Raw genomic sequence first — 20269 nt, 5'->3', positions numbered from 1 at the left:
GGACTTGGGAAACATTGGTAAAGGCGGGGACAGGACATGGGGACAGGACTTGGGAAACATTGGTAAAGGCGGGGACAGGACATGGGAAACATTGGTAAAGGGGGGACAGGACTTGGGAAACATTGGTAAAGGCGGGGACAGGACTTGGGAAACATTGGTAAAGGGGGGACAGGACTTGGGGAAACATTGGTAAAGGCGGGGACAGGACATGGGAAACATTGGTAAAGGCGGGGACAGGACATGGGGGACAGGACTTGGGAAACATTGGTAAAGGGGGGACAGGACATGGGGACAGGACTTGGGAAACATTGGTAAAGGGGGGACAGGACTTGGGAAACATTGGTAAAGGCGGGGACAGGACATGGGAAACATTGGTAAAGGGGGGACAGGACATGGGAAACATTGGTAAAGGGGGGACAGGACATGGGAAACATTGGTAAAGGGGGGACAGGACATGGGAAACATTGGTAAAGGGGGGACAGGACATGGGAAACATTGGTAAAGGGGGGACAGGACATGGGGTCTGGGAAACATTGGTAAAGGGGGGAACAGGACTTGGGGTCTGGGAAACACCGTAGCAGCTCCTAAACAAGGAGGAAAAACAACCAATGAGACAAAATACAAAGAAACAACAAAAATACATTTTTCAGCCAAATTCTGATAGTACCTCTCCCCACCCGTTTAAATGTTTTTGTCCCATTTGAGCGAACATGGTCCAGGTCACAGCTCAACCCGTTGTTCAGTCCGTTGCATCAGGGGCATAGTTCAGGTGTTGGGTACGTCGAGGCCTGGGCAGAGAGAAAGCACTGAACCGTCTGCGTTCAGTAGATATAGACTTCTATGTCCAGGCTGTTTAATATCAGTAGTCAGTACACTTGGGTTGTGGCCAGAGGCAGGGAGGACCAGGCTCCGGTCGGGATTCTTGAGAAGCATCACCACAAAACCACACTAGATGAAAAAAAACACAGTCTTCATCCCCTGTCACCTGTTTGTCCTCGGTGCCTGAAGTGTTCAAGTCCTGGACTTAAACTCAGAACGTCATTTTCTCCCCCTTGTCCCGTCTGTCCTTGGGTGTCCTAGACAAGTCCTGTTTAAAACGTCCGACCACAACACGGTGTCTTCAGATTGTGCCAGACAGAAAAGGAGCTCGTTATAAAAAAAAAAGCAAACGGACCCTGTTCACATCCTCATGCAGACATTGAACAGCAGGTTAAGACTGCACCAGTACGCAGAACAAGTTAATAGATGTACAATATGTATCCAGTGTGGCTGACTGACTGGCTGGCTGGTTGACTGGCTGGCTGGCTGACTGGCTAGCTGACTGACTGGCTGGCTGGCTGGCTGGCTGGCTGACTGGCTGGCTGACTGGCTGGCTAGCTGACTGGCTGGCTGGCTGGCTGACTGGCTGGCTAGCTGACTGGCTGGCTGGCTGGCTAGCTGACTGGCTGGCTAACTGGCCGGCTGGCAAGCTGGCTGGCTGACTGAATGGCTGACTGGGGCTCACAGCAGAACAGGGCAGGCTAGTCTCTCTGTGTGGAGGACTGATCCATATTCAGCCCTAGTCTCTCTGTGTGGACTGACCCATATTCAGCCCTAGTCTCTCTGTGTGGAGGACTGATCCATATTCAGCCCTAGTCTCTCTGTGTGGACTGACCCATATTCAGCCCCAGTCTCTCTGTGTGGAGGACTGACCCATATTCAGCCCTAGTCTCTCTGTGAGGACAGACCCATATTCAGCCCTAGTCTCTCTGTGTGGACAGACCCATATTCAGCCCTAGTCTCTCTGTGAGGACAGACCCATATTCAGCCCCAGTCTCTCTGTGTGGAGGACTGACCCATATTCAGCCCTAGTCTCTCTGTGAGGACTGACCCATATTCAGCCCTAGTCTCTCTGTGTGGAGGACTGACCCATATTCAGCCCTAGTCTCTCTGTGAGGACAGACCCATATTCAGCCCCAGTCTCTCTGTGTGGAGGACTGACCCATATTCAGCCCTAGTCTCTCTGTGTGGACAGACCCATATTCAGCCCTAGTCTCTCTGTGTGGACAGACCCATATTCAGCCCTAGTCTCTCTGTGAGGACTGACCCATATTCAGCCCTAGTCTCTCTGTGTGGAGGACTGACCCATATTCAGCCCTAGTCTCTCTGTGAGGACTGACCCATATTCAGCCCCAGTCTCTCTGTGTGGAGGACTGACCCATATTCAGCCCTAGTCTCTCTGTGTGGACAGACCCATATTCAGCCCCAGTCTCTCTGTGTGGACAGACCCATATTCAGCCCCAGTCTCTCTGTGAGGACAGACCCATATTCAGCCCTAGTCTCTCTGTGTGGACAGACCCATATTCAGCCCTAGTCTCTCTGTGTGGAGGACTGACCCATATTCAGCCCTAGTCTCTCTGTGTGGACAGACCCATATTCAGCCCTAGTCTCTCTGTGTGGACAGACCCATATTCAGCCCTAGTCTCTCTGTGTGGACAGACCCATATTCAGCCCTAGTCTCTCTGTGTGGACTGACCCATATTCAGCCCCAGTCTCTCTGTGAGGAGGACTGACCCATATTCAGCCCTAGTCTCTCTGTGTGGACAGACCCATATTCAGCCCTAGTCTCTCTGTGAGGACTGACCCATATTCAGCCCCAGTCTCTCTGTGTGGAGGACTGACCCATATTCAGCCCTAGTCTCTCTGTGTGGAGGACTGACCCATATTCAGCCCCAGTCTCTCTGTGAGGAGGACTGACCCATATTCAGCCCTAGTCTCTCTGTGTGGACAGACCCATATTCAGCCCTAGTCTCTCTGTGAGGACTGACCCATATTCAGCCCTAGTCTCTCTGTGTGGAGGACTGACCCATATTCAGCCCTAGTCTCTCTGTGTGGACAGACCCATATTCAGCCCCAGTCTCTCTGTGAGGACAGACAGACCAAGATACTGATCTCCCTGTCAGTGGAGTGGAGATAGAAAAAGGGCTTCCAGCATGGCTAAGGACAGAGAGACAGGGACTTCAGGAGACCCCCTGTAGTGTGAATGGGGGGTACAGCTGTTCTCCATTACGTAAGTCACAGGTCACACCCCATCCTATCAGTCCAGGGGTGACACAGAAACCACCATGATGTGTCCAACGGTCCAGAGAGGTCCGGCGGGGCTATCAGACGGTCCAGAGAGGTCCGGAGGGGGTATCAGACGGTCCAGAGAGGTCCGGCGGGGCTATCAGACGGTCCAGAGAGGTCCGGAGGGGGTATCAGACGGTCCAGAGAGGTCCGGCGGGGGTATCAGACGGTCCAGAGAGGTCCGGAGGGGGTATCAGACGGTCCAGAGAGGTCCGGGCGGGGCTATCAGACGGTCCAGAGAGGTCCGGAGGGGTATCAGACGGTCCAGAGGTCCGGCGGGGGTATCAGACGGTCCAGAGAGGTCTGGCGGGGCTATCAGACGGTCCAGAGAGGTCTGAGGGTATCAGACGGTCCAGAGAGGTCCGGAGGGGGTATCAGACGGTCCAGAGAGGTCCGGAGGGGGTATCAGACGGTCCAGAGAGGTCTGAGGGTATCAGACGGTCCAGAGAGGTCCGGCGGGGGTATCAGACGGTCCAGAGAGGTCCGGCAGGGCTATCAGACGGTCCAGAGAGGTCCGGAGGGGGTATCAGACGGTCCAGAGAGGTCCGGGAGGGGGTATCAGACGGTCCAGAGAGGTCCGGAGGGGGTATCAGACGGTCCAGAGAGGTCTGAGGGTATCAGACGGTCCAGAGAGGTCTGGCGGGGGCTATCAGACGGTCCAGAGAGGTCCGGCGGGGGCTATCAGACGGTCCAGAGAGGTCCGGCGGGGCCATCAGACGGTCCAGAGAGGTCTGAGGGTATCAGACGGTCCAGAGAGGTCTGAGGGGTATCAGACGGTCCAGAGAGGTCCGGCGGGGCTATCAGACGGTCCAGAGAGGTCCGGAGGGGGTATCAGACGGTCCAGAGGGTCCGGAGGGGGTATCAGACGGTCCAGAGAGGTCCGGAGGGGGTATCAGACGGTCCAGAGAGGTCCGGCGGGGGTATCAGACGGTCCAGAGAGGTCCGGAGGGGGTATCAGACGGTCCAGAGAGGTCTGAGGGTATCAGACGGTCCAGAGAGGTCCGGCGGAGCTATCAGACGGTCCAGAGAGGTCTGGCGGGGGTATCAGACGGTCCAGAGAGGTCTGAGGGTATCAGACGGTCCAGAGAGGTCCGGAGGGGGTATCAGACGGTCCAGAGAGGTCCGGAGGGGGTATCAGACGGTCCAGAGAGGTCCGGAGGGGGTATCAGACGGTCCAGAGAGGTCCGGAGGGGGTATCAGACGGTCCAGAGAGGTCTGAGGGTATCAGACGGTCCAGAGAGGTCCGGAGGGGGTATCAGACGGTCCAGAGAGGTCCGGAGGGGGTATCAGACGGTCCAGAGAGGTCTGAGGGTATCAGACAGGGAAGAGCTGTGTTTTGGGCTGCTCAGCCCTCAGACAGAGAACTCCACACCACTACGGCGTGTACGTGTCATCGGCAGGCGCCGCAGACGCAGGCCGGAGAATGGGTTGAACCAGAGGAAGGAGGGCGGGCCTCCGAACACGGCCTTCATCCCCTCCCAGCGCAGACGCCGCTCCCACGTCGGTTTCTCATTCTTCAGACGCTCGATCTCCTGGAAGATGAGACAGACAGACAGACACCGACAGGCAGACACCGACAGACAGACAGGCAGGCAGACAGACAGACAGACAGACAGACAGACAGACAGACAGACAGACAGACAGGCAGGCAGGCAGGCAGGCAGACAGACAGACAGGGCGACAGGCAGGCCGACAGGCAGACAGACAGACAGGCAGACAGACAGACAGGCAGACAGACAGACAGGCAGACAGACAGGCAGGCAGACCGACAGGCAGACCGACAGGCAGACCGACAGACAGACAGACAGGCAGGCAGACAGACAGACAGGCAGGCAGACAGACAGGCAGACAGACAGGCAGGCAGACAGACAGACAGGCAGACAGACAGGCAGGCAGACCGACAGGCAGACCGACAGGCAGACCGACAGACAGACAGGCAGGCAGACAGACAGACAGGCAGGCAGACAGGCAGGCAGACAGACAGACAGGCAGACCGACAGGCAGACAGACAGGCAGACCGACAGGCAGACCGACAGACAGACAGACAGGCAGGCAGGCAGACAGGCAGACCGACAGGCAGACCGACAGGCAGACAGACAGGCAGACAGACAGACAGACAGACACTTTAGTCAACATATTATTTTAATGAACCAGAGCTACTGTTGCCTCAACTAGGTCGATTCAGGACAGACATTTTGTTCTATTTGTTCATGGATATCAGGGGAAAACTGAAGGAGTTGGACCAGAATGATCTGTAGTCCAGTCAGACTAGGAGACGAGAGGAACCTGGAGAGGAGAGATACCAGTTACTCTGTTACTAACCTGGCTGTTACTATTACTAGGCTGAGGGACCAGTTACTAACCTGGCTGTTACTATTACTAGGCTGAGGGACCAGTTACTAACCTGGCTGTTACTATTACTAGGCTGAGGGACCAGTTACTCTGTTACTAACCCAGCTGTTATTATTACTAGGCTGAGGGACCAGTTACTCTGTTACTAACCCAGCTGTTATTATTACTAGGCTGAGGGACCAGTTACTAACCCAGCTGTTATTATTACTAGGCTGAGGGACCAGTTACTAACCTGGCTGTTACTATTACTAGGCTGAGGGACCAGTTACTCTGTTACTAACCCAGCTGTTACTATTACTAGGCTGAGGGACCAGTTACTAACCTGGCTGTTATTATTACTAGGCTGAGGGACCAGTTACTCTGTTACTAACCCAGCTGTTATTATTACTAGGCTGAGGGACCAGTTACTAACCCAGCTGTTATTATTACTAGGCTGAGGGACCAGTTACTCTGTTACTAACCCAGCTGTTATTATTACTAGGCTGAGGGACCAGTTACTAACCCAGCTGTTATTATTACTAGGCTGAGGGACCAGTTACTCTGTTACTAACCCAGCTGTTACTATTACTAGGCTGAGGGACCAGTTACTCTGTTACTAACCCAGCTGTTACTATTACTAGGCTGAGGGACCAGTTACTAACCCAGCTGTTATTATTACTAGGCTGAGGGACCAGTTACTCTGTTACTAACCCAGCTGTTACTATTACTAGGCTGAGGGACCAGTTACTAACCCAGCTGTTATTATTACTAGGCTGAGGGACCAGTTACTCTGTTACTAACCTGGCTGTTACTATTACTAGGCTGAGGGACCAGTTACTAACCCAGCTGTTATTATTACTAGGCTGAGGGACCAGTTACTAACCTGGCTGTTACTATTACTAGGCTGAGGGACCAGTTACTCTGTTACTAACCTGGCTGTTACTATTACTAGGCTGAGGGACCAGTTACTAACCTGGCTGTTACTATTACTAGGCTGAGGGACCAGTTACTAACCTGGCTGTTACTATTACTAGGCTGAGGGACCAGTTACTCTGTTACTAACCTGGCTGTTATTATTACTAGGCTGAGGGACCAGTTACTAACCTGGCTGTTACTATTACTAGGCTGAGGGACCAGTTACTAACCTGGCTGTTACTATTACTAGGCTGAGGGACCAGTTACTCTGTTACTAACCCAGCTGTTACTATTACTAGGCTGAGGGACCAGTTACTAACCCAGCTGTTATTATTACTAGGCTGAGGGACCAGTTACTCTGTTACTAACCCAGCTGTTATTATTACTAGGCTGAGGGACCAGTTACTCTGTTACTAACCCAGCTGTTATTATTACTAGGCTGAGGGACCAGTTACTCTGTTACTAACCCAGCTGTTACTATTACTAGGCTGAGGGACCAGTTACTAACCCAGCTGTTATTATTACTAGGCTGAGGGACCAGTTACTAACCCAGCTGTTACTATTACTAGGCTGAGGGACCAGTTACTAACCCAGCTGTTATTATTACTAGGCTGAGGGACCAGTTACTCTGTTACTAACCCAGCTGTTATTATTACTAGGCTGAGGGACCAGTTACTCTGTTACTAACCCAGCTGTTATTATTACTAGGCTGAGGGACCAGTTACTAACCCAGCTGTTATTATTACTAGGCTGAGGGACCAGTTACTCTGTTACTAACCCAGCTGTTACTATTACTAGGCTGAGGGACCAGTTACTAACCTGGCTGTTACTATTACTAGGCTGAGGGACCAGTTACTCTGTTACTAACCTGGCTGTTACTATTACTAGGCTGAGGGACCAGTTACTCTGTTACTAACCCAGCTGTTATTATTACTAGGCTGAGGGACCAGTTACTCTGTTACTAACCTAGCTGTTATTATTACTAGGCTGAGGGACCAGTTACTCTGTTACTAACCCAGCTGTTATTATTACTAGGCTGAGGGACCAGTTACTAACCCAGCTGTTACTATTACTAGGCTGAGGGACCAGTTACTCTGTTACTAACCCAGCTGTTATTATTACTAGGCTGAGGGACCAGTTACTTAGCCAAATATATTTAAACTCAGTTTTTCACAATTCCTGATATTTAATCCTAGTTAAAATTCCCTGTTTTAGGTCAGTTAGGATCACCACTTTAATTTAACAATGTGAAATGTCAGAATAATAGTAGAGAGAATGATTTATTTCAGCTTTTATTTCTTTCATCACATCCCCAGTGGGTCAGAAGTTTACATATAAACTCAATTAGTATTTGGTAGCATTGCATTTAAATAGTTTAACTTGGGTCAAACGTTTCGGGTAGCCTTCCACAAGCTTCCCACAATAAGTTGGGTGAATTTTAGCCCATTCCTCCTGACAGAGCTGGTGTAACTGAGTCAGGTTTGTAGGCCTCCTTGCTTGCACACACTTTTTCAGTTCTGCCCACAAAGTTTCTACAGGATTGAGGTCAGGGCTTTGTGATGGCCACTCCAATACCTTGACTTTGTTGTCCTTAAGACATTTTGCCACAACTTTGGAAGTATGCTTGGGGTCATTGTCCATTTGGAAGACCCATTTGCGACCAAGCTTTAACTTCCTGACTGATGTCTTGAGATGTTGCTTCAATATATCCACATAATTTTCCAACCTCATGATGCCATCTATTTTGTGAAGTGCACCAGTCCCTCCTGCAGCAAAGCACCCCCACAACATGATGCCTCCACCCCCGTGCTTCACGGTTGGGATGGTGTTCTTCGGCTTGCAAGCGTCCCCCTTTTTCCTCCAAACATAACGATGGTCATTATGGTCAAACAATTCTATTTTTGTTTCATCAGACCAGAGGACATTTCTCCAAAAAGTACGATCTTTGCCCCCATGTGCAGTTGCAAACCGAAGTCTGGCTTTTTTATGGCGGTTTTGGAGCAGTGGCTTCTTCCTTGCTGAGTGGCCTTTCAGGTGAAGTCGATATAGGACTCGTTTTACTGGGGGTATAGATACTTTTGTACCCGTTTCCTCCAGCGCCATCAAGGTCCTTTGCTGTTGTTCTGGGATTGATTTGCACTTTTCGCACCAAAGTACGTTAATCTCTAGGAGACAGAACGCGTCTCCTTCCTGAGCGGTATGGCGGCTGCGTGGTCCCATGGTGTTTATACTTGCGTACTATTGTTTGTACAGATGAACATGGTACCTTCAGGTGTTTGGAAATTGCTCCCAAGGATGAACCAGACTTGTGCAGGTCTACAATTTATTTTCGTGAGGTCTTGGCTGATTTCTTTTGATTTTCCCATGATGTCAAGCAAAGAGGCACTGAGTTTGAAGGTAGGCCTTGAAATACATCCACAGGTACACCTCCAATTGACTCAAATGATGTCAATCAGCCTATCAGAAGCTTCTAAAGCCATGACATAATTTTCTGGAATTTTCCAAGCTGTTTAAAGGTACAGTCAACTTAGTGTATGTAAACTTCTGACCCACTGTAATTGTGATACAGTGAATTATAAGTGAAATAATCTGTAAACAATTGTTGGAAAAATGACTTGTGTCATGCACAAAGTAGATGTCGTAACCGACCTGCCAAAACTATAGTTTGTTAACAAGAAATTTGTGGAGTGGTTGAAAACAAGGTTTAATGACTCCAACCTAAGTGTATGTAAACTTCCCACTACAACTGTACTTGTACATTTACTTTTGATACGTAAGTACATTTTAAAACCAAATATTTTTACTCAAGTAGTATTTTACTGGGTGACTTTCACTTTTTTTTACTTGATTCATTTTCTATTAAAAGTATCTTTACTTTTACTCAAGTATGACAACTGAGTAGTTTTTTTCCCACCACTGCCGTAAACCTTGTCAAGTGTTCCTTTAAGTGGTGCCGACCACAGCGTGTGGCGTGCTGGGTGCCTCACCGTCTCGTCGTTGCAGATGGAGTGGATCTGCGTTCCGAACATCACCACGGTGAAGGTGAGGAAGAGGAAGGCCTCCAGACAGAGGAAGACCATCAGCATCACCGCCACCGGAGGAGAGAAGTTAGTGCATTCTGGGAGATGGAATTGTGGGAGAGGAGGAGAGAGGTGACGTCATTATTTTGACAGAGGAGGAGAGGGGTGTCATTATTTTGACAGAGGAGGAGAGGGGTGTCATTATTTTGACAGAGGAGGAGAGGGGTGTCATTATTTTGACAGAGAAGAGGGGTGTCATTATTTTGACAGAGGAGGAGAGGGGTGTCATTATTTTGACAGAGAAGAGGGGTGTCATTATTTTGAAAGAGGAGGAGAGGGGTGTCATTATTTTGAAAGAGGAGGAGAGGGGTGCCATTATTTTGACAGAGGAGGAGAGGGGTGCCATTATTTTGACAGAGGAGGAGAGGGGTGCCATTATTATGACAGAGGAGGAGAGAGGAGTCATTATTTTATCCTCTGATCATAAAGGTTCTATCAACATTTAGAAGCATTTAAAATCAAATATAATCATCATTATTATAATCATCACCACCAACATTATTATAATAAACATCATCATTATTATAATCATTATTATTGTCATTAATATAATCATCATCATCAACATCATCATTATTATAATCATCATCAACGTTATTATAATCATCATCATCATCATCTTCATTATTATTATTATTATTATAATAATAATCATTATTATTGTCATCATCATTATTATCATCATTAATATAATCATCATCATTCTCATCCTCACCATCATTATAATTATCATTATCCGCCTCCTCATTATCATCATCATCATCATCATCATATCCAAGATGGCGTCGTGTCCCGTGTATATATATATATTTTTTCTTCATATTTATTTATTTTTAAATATTTTTTAAAGCTCAACTTCAACATATTCACCTGTAATCCGCCTCACCCAATGTGGTACGGATCTGCTATTTTCTTTACTTAAGAACCGGAACCCCCAACAGAAGCTAGCTAGCCAGCTAACTAGCTAGTAGTCAGCTAGCCAGCTAACTAGCTAGTAGTCAGCTAGCCCCTGCTAGCGGTCATCAGCTAACCTTTAGCCCGGACAACTCCTGCCAGTCTGCACAGCGATTCAACCCAGAGCATACTGGACTCTTTTTTCCCCCACATATACATTTCTTGTTAACAAAGTATAGTTTTGGCAAGTCGGTTAGGACATGTACTTTGTGCATGACACAAGTAATTTTTCCAACAATTGTTTACAGACAGATTATTTTTGGAAGCAATTTCCAAATGCCTGAAGGTACCACGTTCATCGGTACAAACAATAGTACGCAAGTATAAACACCACGGGACCACGCAGCCGTCATACCGCTCAGGAAGGAGACGCGTTCTGTCTCCTAGAGATGAACGTACTTTGGTGCAAAAAGTGCAAATCAATCCCAGAACAACAGCAAAGGACCTTGTGAAGATGCTGGAGGAAACAGGTACAAAAGTATCTATACCCACAGTAAAACGAGTCCTATATCGACATAACCTGAAAGGCCGCTCAGCAAGGAAGAAGCCACTGCTCCAAAACTGCCATAAAAAAGCCAGACTACATTTTGCAACTGCACATGGGGACAAAGACTGTACTTTTTGGAGAAATGTCCTCTGGTCTGATGAAACAAAAATAGAACTGTTTGGCCATAATGACCATCGTTATGTTTGGAGGAAAAGGGGGGGGGGACTTCTAAGCCGAAGAACACCATCCCAACCGTGAAGCACGGGGGTGGCAGCATCATGTTGTGGGGGTGCTTTGCTGCAGGAGGGACTGGTGCAGAATATATGGCATCATGAGGATGGAAAATTATGTGGATATATTGAAGCAACATCTCAAGACATCAGTCAGGAAGTTTAAGCTTGGTCGCAAATGGGTCTTCCAAATGGACAATGACCCCAAGCATACTTCCAAAGTCGTGGCAAAATGGCTTAAGGACAACAAAGTCAAGGTATTGGAGTGGCCATCACAAAGCCCTGACCTCAATCCTATAGAAAATTTGTGGGCAGAACTGAAAAGGCTTGTGCGAGCAAGGAGGCCTACAAACCTGACTCAGTTACATCAGCTCTGTCAGGAGGAATGGGCCAAAATTCACCCAATTTATTGTGGGAAGCTTGTGGAAGGCTACCGAAACATTTGAACCAAGTAAAAAAAATGTATAGGCAATGCTACCAAATACTAATTGAGTTTATATGTAAACTTCTTACCCACTGGGAATGTGATGGAAGAAATAAAAGCTGAAATAAATCATTCTCTCTACTATTATTCTGACATTTCACATTCTTAAAATAAAGTGGTGATCCTAACTGACCTAAGACAGGGAATCTTTACTAGGATTAAATGTCAGGAATTGTGAAAAACTGAGTTTAAATATATTTGGCTAAGGTGTATGTAAACTTCCGACTTCAACTGTATCACTCCAGTGTTAAATTGCTAAATTGTAATTATTTCGCCACTATGGCCCATTTATTGCCTTACCTCCCTTATCTTACCTCATTTGCACACACTGTATATAGACTTTTCTATTGTGGTATTTACTGTATGTTTGTTTATTCCATGTGCAACTCTGTTGTTGTTTGTGTCGCTTTGCTTTATCTTGGCCAGGTCGCAGTTGTAAATGAGAACTTGTTCTCAACTGGCCTACCTGGTTAAATAAAAAATAAAAAATAAATGCATTATTATTATAATTATCATTCTTATTATAATTATCATTCTTATTATAATTATCATCATTATTATTATAATTATTATTATAATAATTATCATCATTATTATTATAATTATTATCATCATCATCATCATTATTATTATCATTATTATTATAATAATTATCATCATTATTATAATTATCCACATTATCATCATCCTTATTATTAGAATTATTATCATTATCTTCATCTTCATAATCATTTTCATCATTATTATCATTATTATGATAATTATCATCAGCATCATTATCACTCATCATTATTATATTTATCATGATCATTATTTTCATCCTCGTCATTAATGTTATTGTCATGTTTATTAACACCATTATCATGATTATTATCCTCATCATTATCGTTATTCTAATTATCATTATTTCCATTATCATCATCACCATCATTATTACAATTAACATTCTTTTCATCATTATAATTACCATTATCTTCATAATCATTATTATCATCGTCATTATTATTATAATTATCATCATTATAATTATCATCATCATTATTTATCATTATTTAATTTTCCCCAGAAAATAAGATGTGGTGATTCTGCAGCAGAGTCGTAAGACCAAGAGAACAATGTCTACAGGCAAAAAAAGTGTCTCAATTTCCCACAGCATATTAACACACACAGTGGACAGTGAATGTAACAGTGGAGACAGAACCCTACCATTCCACTATAGGTAGAAACACAGAACCCTCCCATTCCACTATAGGTAGAAACACAGAACCCTCCCATTACACTATAGGTAGAAACACAGAACCCTACCATTACACTATAGGTAGAAACACAGAACCCTCCCATTCCACTATAGGTAGAAACACAGAACCCTCCCATTCCACTATAGGTAGAAACACAGAACCCTCCCATTCCACTATAGGTAGAAACACAGAACCCTCCCATTCCACTATAGGTAGAAACACAGAACCCTCCCATTCCACTATAGGTAGAAACACAGAACCCTCCCATTCCACTATAGGTAGAAACACAGAACCCTCCCATTCCACTATAGGTAGAAACACAGAACCCTCCCATTCCACTATAGGTAGAAACACAGAACCCTCCCATTCCACTATAGGTAGAAACACAGAACCCTCCCATTCCACTATAGGTAGAAACACAGAACCCTCCCATTCCACTATAGGTAGAAACACAGAACCCTCCCATTCCACTATAGGTAGAAACACAGAACCCTCCCATTCCACTATAGGTAGAAACACAGAACCCTCCCATTCCACTATAGGTAGAAACACAGAACCCTCCCATTCCACTATAGGTAGAAACACAGAACCCTCCCATTCCACTATAGGTAGAAACACAGAACCCTCCCATTCCACTATAGGTAGAAACACAGAACCCTCCCATTCCACTATAGGTAGAAACACAGAACCCTCCCATTCCACTATAGGTAGAAACACAGAACCCTCCCATTCCACTATAGGTAGAAACACAGAACCCTCCCATTCCACTATAGGTAGAAACACAGAACCCTCCCATTCCACTATAGGTAGAAACACAGAACCCTCCCATTCCACTATAGGTAGAAACACAGAACCCTCCCATTCCACTATAGGTAGAAACACAGAACCCTCCCATTCCACTATAGGTAGAAACACAGAACCCTCCCATTCCACTATAGGTAGAAACACAGAACCCTCCCATTCCACTATAGGTAGAAACACAGAACCCTCCCATTCCACTATAGGTAGAAACACAGAACCCTCCCATTCCACTATAGGTAGAAACACAGAACCCTCCCATTCCACTATAGGTAGAAACACAGAACCCTCCCATTCCACTATAGGTAGAAACACAGAACCCTCCCATTCCACTATAGGTAGAAACACAGAACCCTCCCATTCCACTATAGGTAGAAACACAGAACCCTCCCATTCCACTATAGGTAGAAACACAGAACCCTCCCATTCCACTATAGGTAGAAACACAGAACCCTCCCATTCCACTATAGGTAGAAACACAGAACCCTACCATTCCACTATAGGTAGAAACACAGAACCCTACCATTCCACTATAGGTAGAAACACAGAACCCTCCCATTCCACTATAGGTAGAAACACAGAACCCTCCCATTCCACTATAGGTAGAAACACAGAACCCTCCCATTCCACTATAGGTAGAAACACAGAACCCTCCCATTCCACTATAGGTAGAAACACAGAACCCTCCCATTCCACTATAGGTAGAAACACAGAACCCTCCCATTCCACTATAGGTAGAAACACAGAACCCTCCCATTCCACTATAGGTAGAAACACAGAACCCTCCCATTCCACTATAGGTAGAAACACAGAACCCTCCCATTCCACTATAGGTAGAAACACAGAACCCTCCCATTCCACTATAGGTAGAAACACAGAACCCTACCATTCCACTATAGGTAGAAACACAGAACCCTCCCATTCCACTATAGGTAGAAACACAGAACCCTCCCATTCCACTATAGGTAGAAACACAGAACCCTACCATTCCACTATAGGTAGAAACACAGAACCCTACCATTCCACTATAGGTAGAAACACAGAACCCTACCATTCCACTATAGGTAGAAACACAGAACCCTCCCATTCCACTATAGGTAGAAACACAGAACCCTCCCATTCCACTATAGGTAGAAACACAGAACCCTCCCATTCCACTATAGGTAGAAACACAGAACCCTCCCATTCCACTATAGGTAGAAACACAGAACCCTCCCATTCCACTATAGGTAGAAACACAGAACCCTCCCATTCCACTATAGGTAGAAACACAGAACCCTCCCATTCCACTATAGGTAGAAACACAGAACCCTCCCATTCCACTATAGGTAGAAACACAGAACCCTCCCATTCCACTATAGGTAGAAACACAGAACCCTCCCATTCCACTATAGGTAGAAACACAGAACCCTCCCATTCCACTATAGGTAGAAACACAGAACCCTCCCATTCCACTATAGGTAGAAACACAGAACCCTACCATTCCACTATAGGTAGAAACACAGAACCCTCCCATTCCACTATAGGTAGAAACACAGAACCCTCCCATTCCACTATAGGTAGAAACACAGAACCCTCCCATTCCACTATAGGTAGAAACACAGAACCCTCCCATTCCACTATAGGTAGAAACACAGAACCCTCCCATTCCACTATAGGTAGAAACACAGAACCCTACCATTCCACTATAGGTAGAAACACAGAACCCTCCCATTCCACTATAGGTAGAAACACAGAACCCTCCCATTCCACTATAGGTAGAAACACAGAACCCTCCCATTCCACTATAGGTAGAAACACAGAACCCTCCCATTCCACTATAGGTAGAAACACAGAACCCTCCCATTCCACTATAGGTAGAAACACAGAACCCTCCCATTCCACTATAGGTAGAAACACAGAACCCTCCCATTCCACTATAGGTAGAAACACAGAACCCTCCCATTCCACTATAGGTAGAAACACAGAACCCTCCCATTCCACTATAGGTAGAAACACAGAACCCTCCCATTCCACTATAGGTAGAAACACAGAACCCTCCCATTCCACTATAGGTAGAAACACAGAACCCTACCATTCCACTATAGGTAGAAACACAGAACCCTCCCATTCCACTATAGGTAGAAACACAGAACCCTCCCATTCCACTATAGGTAGAAACACAGAACCCTCCCATTCCACTATAGGTAGAAACACAGAACCCTCCCATTCCACTATAGGTAGAAACACAGAACCCTCCCATTCCACTATAGGTAGAAACACAGAACCCTCCCATTCCACTATAGGTAGAAACACAGAACCCTCCCATTCCACTATAGGTAGAAACACAGAACCCTCCCATTCCACTATAGGTAGAAACACAGAACCCTCCCATTCCACTATAGGTAGAAACACAGAACCCTCCCATTCCACTATAGGTAGAAACACAGAACCCTCCCATTCCACTATAGGTAGAAACACAGAACCCTCCCATTCCACTATAGGTAGAAACACAGAACCCTCCCATTCCACTATAGGTAGAAACACAGAACCCTCCCATTCCACTATAGGTAGAAACACAGAACCCTCCCATTCCACTATAGGTAGAAACACAGAACCCTCCCATTCCACTATAGGTAGAAACACAGAACCCTCCCATTCCACTATAGGTAGAAACACAGAACCCTCCCATTCCACTATAGGTAGAAACACAGAACCCTCCCATTCCACTATAGGTAGAAACACAGAACCCTCCCATTCCACTATAGGTAGAAACACAGAACCCTCCCATTCCACTATAGGTAGAAACACAGAACCCTACCATTCCACTATAGGTAGAAACACAGAACCCTCCCATTCCACTATAGGTAGAAACACAGAACCCTCCCATTCCACTATAGGTAGAAACACAGAACCCTCCCATTCCACTATAGGTAGAAACACAGAACCCTCCCATTCCACTATAGGTAGAAACACAGAACCCTCCCATTCCACTATAGGTAGAAACACAGAACCCTCCCATTCCACTATAGGTAGAAACACAGAACCCTCCCATTCCACTATAGGTAGAAACACAGAACCCTACCATTCCACTATAGGTAGAAACACAGAACCCTCCCATTCCACTATAGGTAGAAACACAGAACCCTCCCATTCCACTATAGGTAGAAACACAGAACCCTCCCATTCCACTATAGGTAGAAACACAGAACCCTCCCATTCCACTATAGGTAGAAACACAGAACCCTCCCATTCCACTATAGGTAGAAACACAGAACCCTCCCATTCCACTATAGGTAGAAACACAGAACCCTCCCATTCCACTATAGGTAGAAACACAGAACCCTCCCATTCCACTATAGGTAGAAACACAGAACCCTCCCATTCCACTATAGGTAGAAACACAGAACCCTCCCATTCCACTATAGGTAGAAACACAGAACCCTCCCATTCCACTATAGGTAGAAACACAGAACCCTCCCATTCCACTATAGGTAGAAACACAGAACCCTCCCATTCCACTATAGGTAGAAACACAGAACCCTCCCATTCCACTATAGGTAGAAACACAGAACCCTCCCATTCCACTATAGGTAGAAACACAGAACCCTCCCATTCCACTATGGTAGAAACACAGAACCCTCCCATTCCACTATAGGTAGAAACACAGAACCCTCCCATTCCACTATAGGTAGAAACACAGAACCCTCCCATTCCACTATAGGTAGAAACACAGAACCCTCCCATTCCACTATAGGTAGAAACACAGAACCCTCCCATTCCACTATAGGTAGAAACACAGAACCCTCCCATTCCACTATAGGTAGAAACACAGAACCCTCCCATTCCACTATAGGTAGAAACACAGAACCCTCCCATTCCACTATAGGTAGAAACACAGAACCCTCCCATTCCACTATAGGTAGAAACACAGAACCCTACCATTCCACTATAGGTAGAAACACAGAACCCTCCCATTCCACTATAGGTAGAAACACAGAACCCTCCCATTCCACTATAGGTAGAAACACAGAACCCTCCCATTCCACTATAGGTAGAAACACAGAACCCTACCATTCCACTATAGGTAGAAACACAGAACCCTCCCCATTCCACTATAGGTAGAAACACAGAACCCTCCCATTCCACTATAGGTAGAAACACAGAACCCTCCCATTCCACTATAGGTAGAAACACAGAACCCTCCCATTCCACTATAGGTAGAAACACAGAACCCTACCATTCCACTATAGGTAGAAACACAGAACCCTCCCATTCCACTATAGGTAGAAACACAGAACCCTCCCATTCCACTATAGGTAGAAACACAGAACCCTCCCATTCCACTATAGGTAGAAACACAGAACCCTACCATTCCACTATAGGTAGAAACACAGAACCCTCCCATTCCACTATAGGTAGAAACACAGAACCCTCCCATTCCACTATAGGTAGAAACACAGAACCCTCCCATTCCACTATAGGTAGAAACACAGAACCCTCCCATTCCACTATAGGTAGAAACACAGAACCCTCCCATTCCACTATAGGTAGAAACACAGAACCCTCCCATTCCACTATAGGTAGAAACACAGAACCCTACCATTCCACTATAGGTAGAAACACAGAACCCTCCCATTCCACTATAGGTAGAAACACAGAACCCTCCCATTCCACTATAGGTAGAAACACAGAACCCTCCCATTCCACTATAGGTAGAAACACAGAACCCTACCATTCCACTATAGGTAGAAACACAGAACCCTCCCATTCCACTATAGGTAGAAACACAGAACCCTACCATTCCACTATAGGTAGAAACACAGAACCCTCCCATTCCACTATAGGTAGAAACACAGAACCCTCCCATTCCACTATAGGTAGAAACACAGAACCCTCCCATTCCACTATAGGTAGAAACACAGAACCCTACCATTCCACTATAGGTAGAAACACAGAACCCTCCCATTCCACTATAGGTAGAAACACAGAACCCTCCCATTCCACTATAGGTAGAAACACAGAACCCTCCCATTCCACTATAGGTAGAAACACAGAACCCTACCATTCCACTATAGGTAGAAACACAGAACCCTACCACAGTGAACGTAGCAGTAAACAGTACCTACCATTCCACTGGTCATGGACACAGCTGTAGACCTGTAGGAAACTGAGGCAGAGGGCGTAGACAGAGATCAGAGCTATGTACATCTGAAGGGAGGAGAGAGGAAGGAGGAGAGAAGGGAGGAGAGAGGAAGGAGAGAGTCAGGGAAAGGAGAGGGATAGGGGAAGGAGGAGAGAAGAGAGGAGTGGGGAAGGAGAGAGGAAGGAGAGAGTCAGAAAGGAGAGGGATCGGGGAAGGAGAGAGAAGAGAGGAGTGGGGAAGGAGAGAGGGTAATGATAGAGTCAGAGAAAGTGGAGGGATCGGGGAAGGAGGTAAAGAGAGGAATGGTAAGGTGGGGGAGAGAGAGAGAGAAAGATGGAACAGGAGAGAGTAGAAAGGGAAAAGTGAGCGGGAGGAAGAGAGAGAAGGGAAGACAGAAAGAGAGGTGGAGAGGAAGAGGGAGAGAGGGGGAGAGAGAAAAACAGTGAATAAAAGGTTATTACCCACACAGACACTGGATTAGATAAACAGCAACAGGTACGGTAGGTACGGTAGGACTTGACATAAGGTACAGTCAGGAAGGATTCTCCCTACACTGAGGTACGGTAGGACTTGACATAAGGTACAGTCAGGAAGGATTCTCCCTACACTGAGGTATGGTAGGACTTGACATAAGGTACAGTCAGGAAGGATTCTCCCTACACTGAGGTACGGTAGGACTTGACATAAGGTACAGGAAGGATTCTCCCTACACTGAGGTACGGTAGGACTTGACACAAGGTACAGTCAGGAAGGATTCCCCCTACACTGAGGTATGGTAGGACTTGACATAAGGTACAGTCAGGAAGGATTCTCCCTACACTGAGGTATGGTAGGACTTGACATAAGGTACAGTCAGGAAGGATTCTCCCTACACTGAGGTATGGTAGGACTTGACATAAGGTACAGTCAGGAAGGATTCTCCCTACACTGAGGTATGGTAGGACTTGACATAAGGTACAGTCAGGAAGGATTCCCCCTACACTGAGGTACGGTAGGACTTGACATAATAAGGTACAGTCAGGAAGGATTCTCCCTACACTGAGGTATGGTAGGACTTGACATAAGGTACAGGAAGGAAGGATTCCCCTACACTGAGGTATGGTAGGACTTGACATAAGGTACAGGAAGGAAGGATTCCCCTACACTGAGGTACGGTAGGACTTGACATAAGGTACAGGAAGGATTCTCCCTACACTGAGGTACGGTAGGACTTGACATAAGGTACAGTCAGGAAGGATTCCCCCCTACACTGAGGTACGGTAGGACTTGACATAAGGTACAGTCAGGAAGGATTCTCCCTACACTGAGGTACGGTAGGACTTGACATAAGGTACAGTCAGGAAGGATTCTCCCTACACTGAGGTATGGTAGGACTTGACATAAGGTACAGTCAGGAAGGATTCTCCCTACACTGAGGTACGGTAGGACTTGACATAATAAGGTACAGTCAGGAAGGATTCTCCCTACACTGAGGTACGGTAGGACTTGACATAAGGTACAGGAAGGATTCTCCCTACACTGA

At 46.3% G+C, this 20269-nt stretch overlaps 1 protein-coding gene and 2 long non-coding RNA genes across 4 annotated transcripts in view; 2 read left to right on the top strand and 1 right to left on the bottom strand.

The window, feature by feature from the left end:
* The first annotated feature begins 3078 nt into the window (after positions 1-3078).
* Positions 3079-3457, top strand: LOC123735254 (uncharacterized). 2 transcript variants are annotated; one of them, XR_006765342.1, is made up of 3 exons: positions 3079-3129; positions 3192-3284; positions 3407-3457. It is a non-coding gene; the product is annotated as an uncharacterized lncRNA (long non-coding RNA). The 2 variants fall into 2 exon arrangements; XR_006765343.1 differs by having other exon boundaries at positions 3192-3315; positions 3438-3457.
* A 291-nt stretch (positions 3458-3748) lies between these two features.
* Positions 3749-4495, top strand: LOC123735255 (uncharacterized). Its single transcript, XR_006765344.1, has 3 exons — positions 3749-3922; positions 4195-4318; positions 4409-4495. It is a non-coding gene; the product is annotated as an uncharacterized lncRNA (long non-coding RNA).
* LOC123723944 (palmitoyltransferase ZDHHC7) overlaps positions 3946-20269 on the bottom strand; it is a 22525-nt gene continuing 6201 nt past the window's right edge. Inside the window, exons 4-6 of the mRNA XM_045713003.1 lie at positions 18731-18812; positions 9339-9469; positions 3946-4637 (exon numbers count right to left, since the gene is read on the bottom strand). Of these exons, the coding sequence (XP_045568959.1) occupies positions 4458-4637; positions 9339-9469; positions 18731-18812 (393 nt within the window). The 3' untranslated portion in view covers positions 3946-4457. The remainder of the gene's footprint in view (positions 4638-9338; positions 9470-18730; positions 18813-20269) is intronic.

The sequence above is a fragment of the Salmo salar genome, unplaced genomic scaffold (genome assembly GCF_905237065.1).
Source record: "Salmo salar unplaced genomic scaffold, Ssal_v3.1, whole genome shotgun sequence".
Classification (NCBI taxonomy): Eukaryota; Metazoa; Chordata; class Actinopteri; order Salmoniformes; family Salmonidae; genus Salmo; species Salmo salar.
This window is presented reverse-complemented; position numbering and strand designations above follow the sequence as displayed.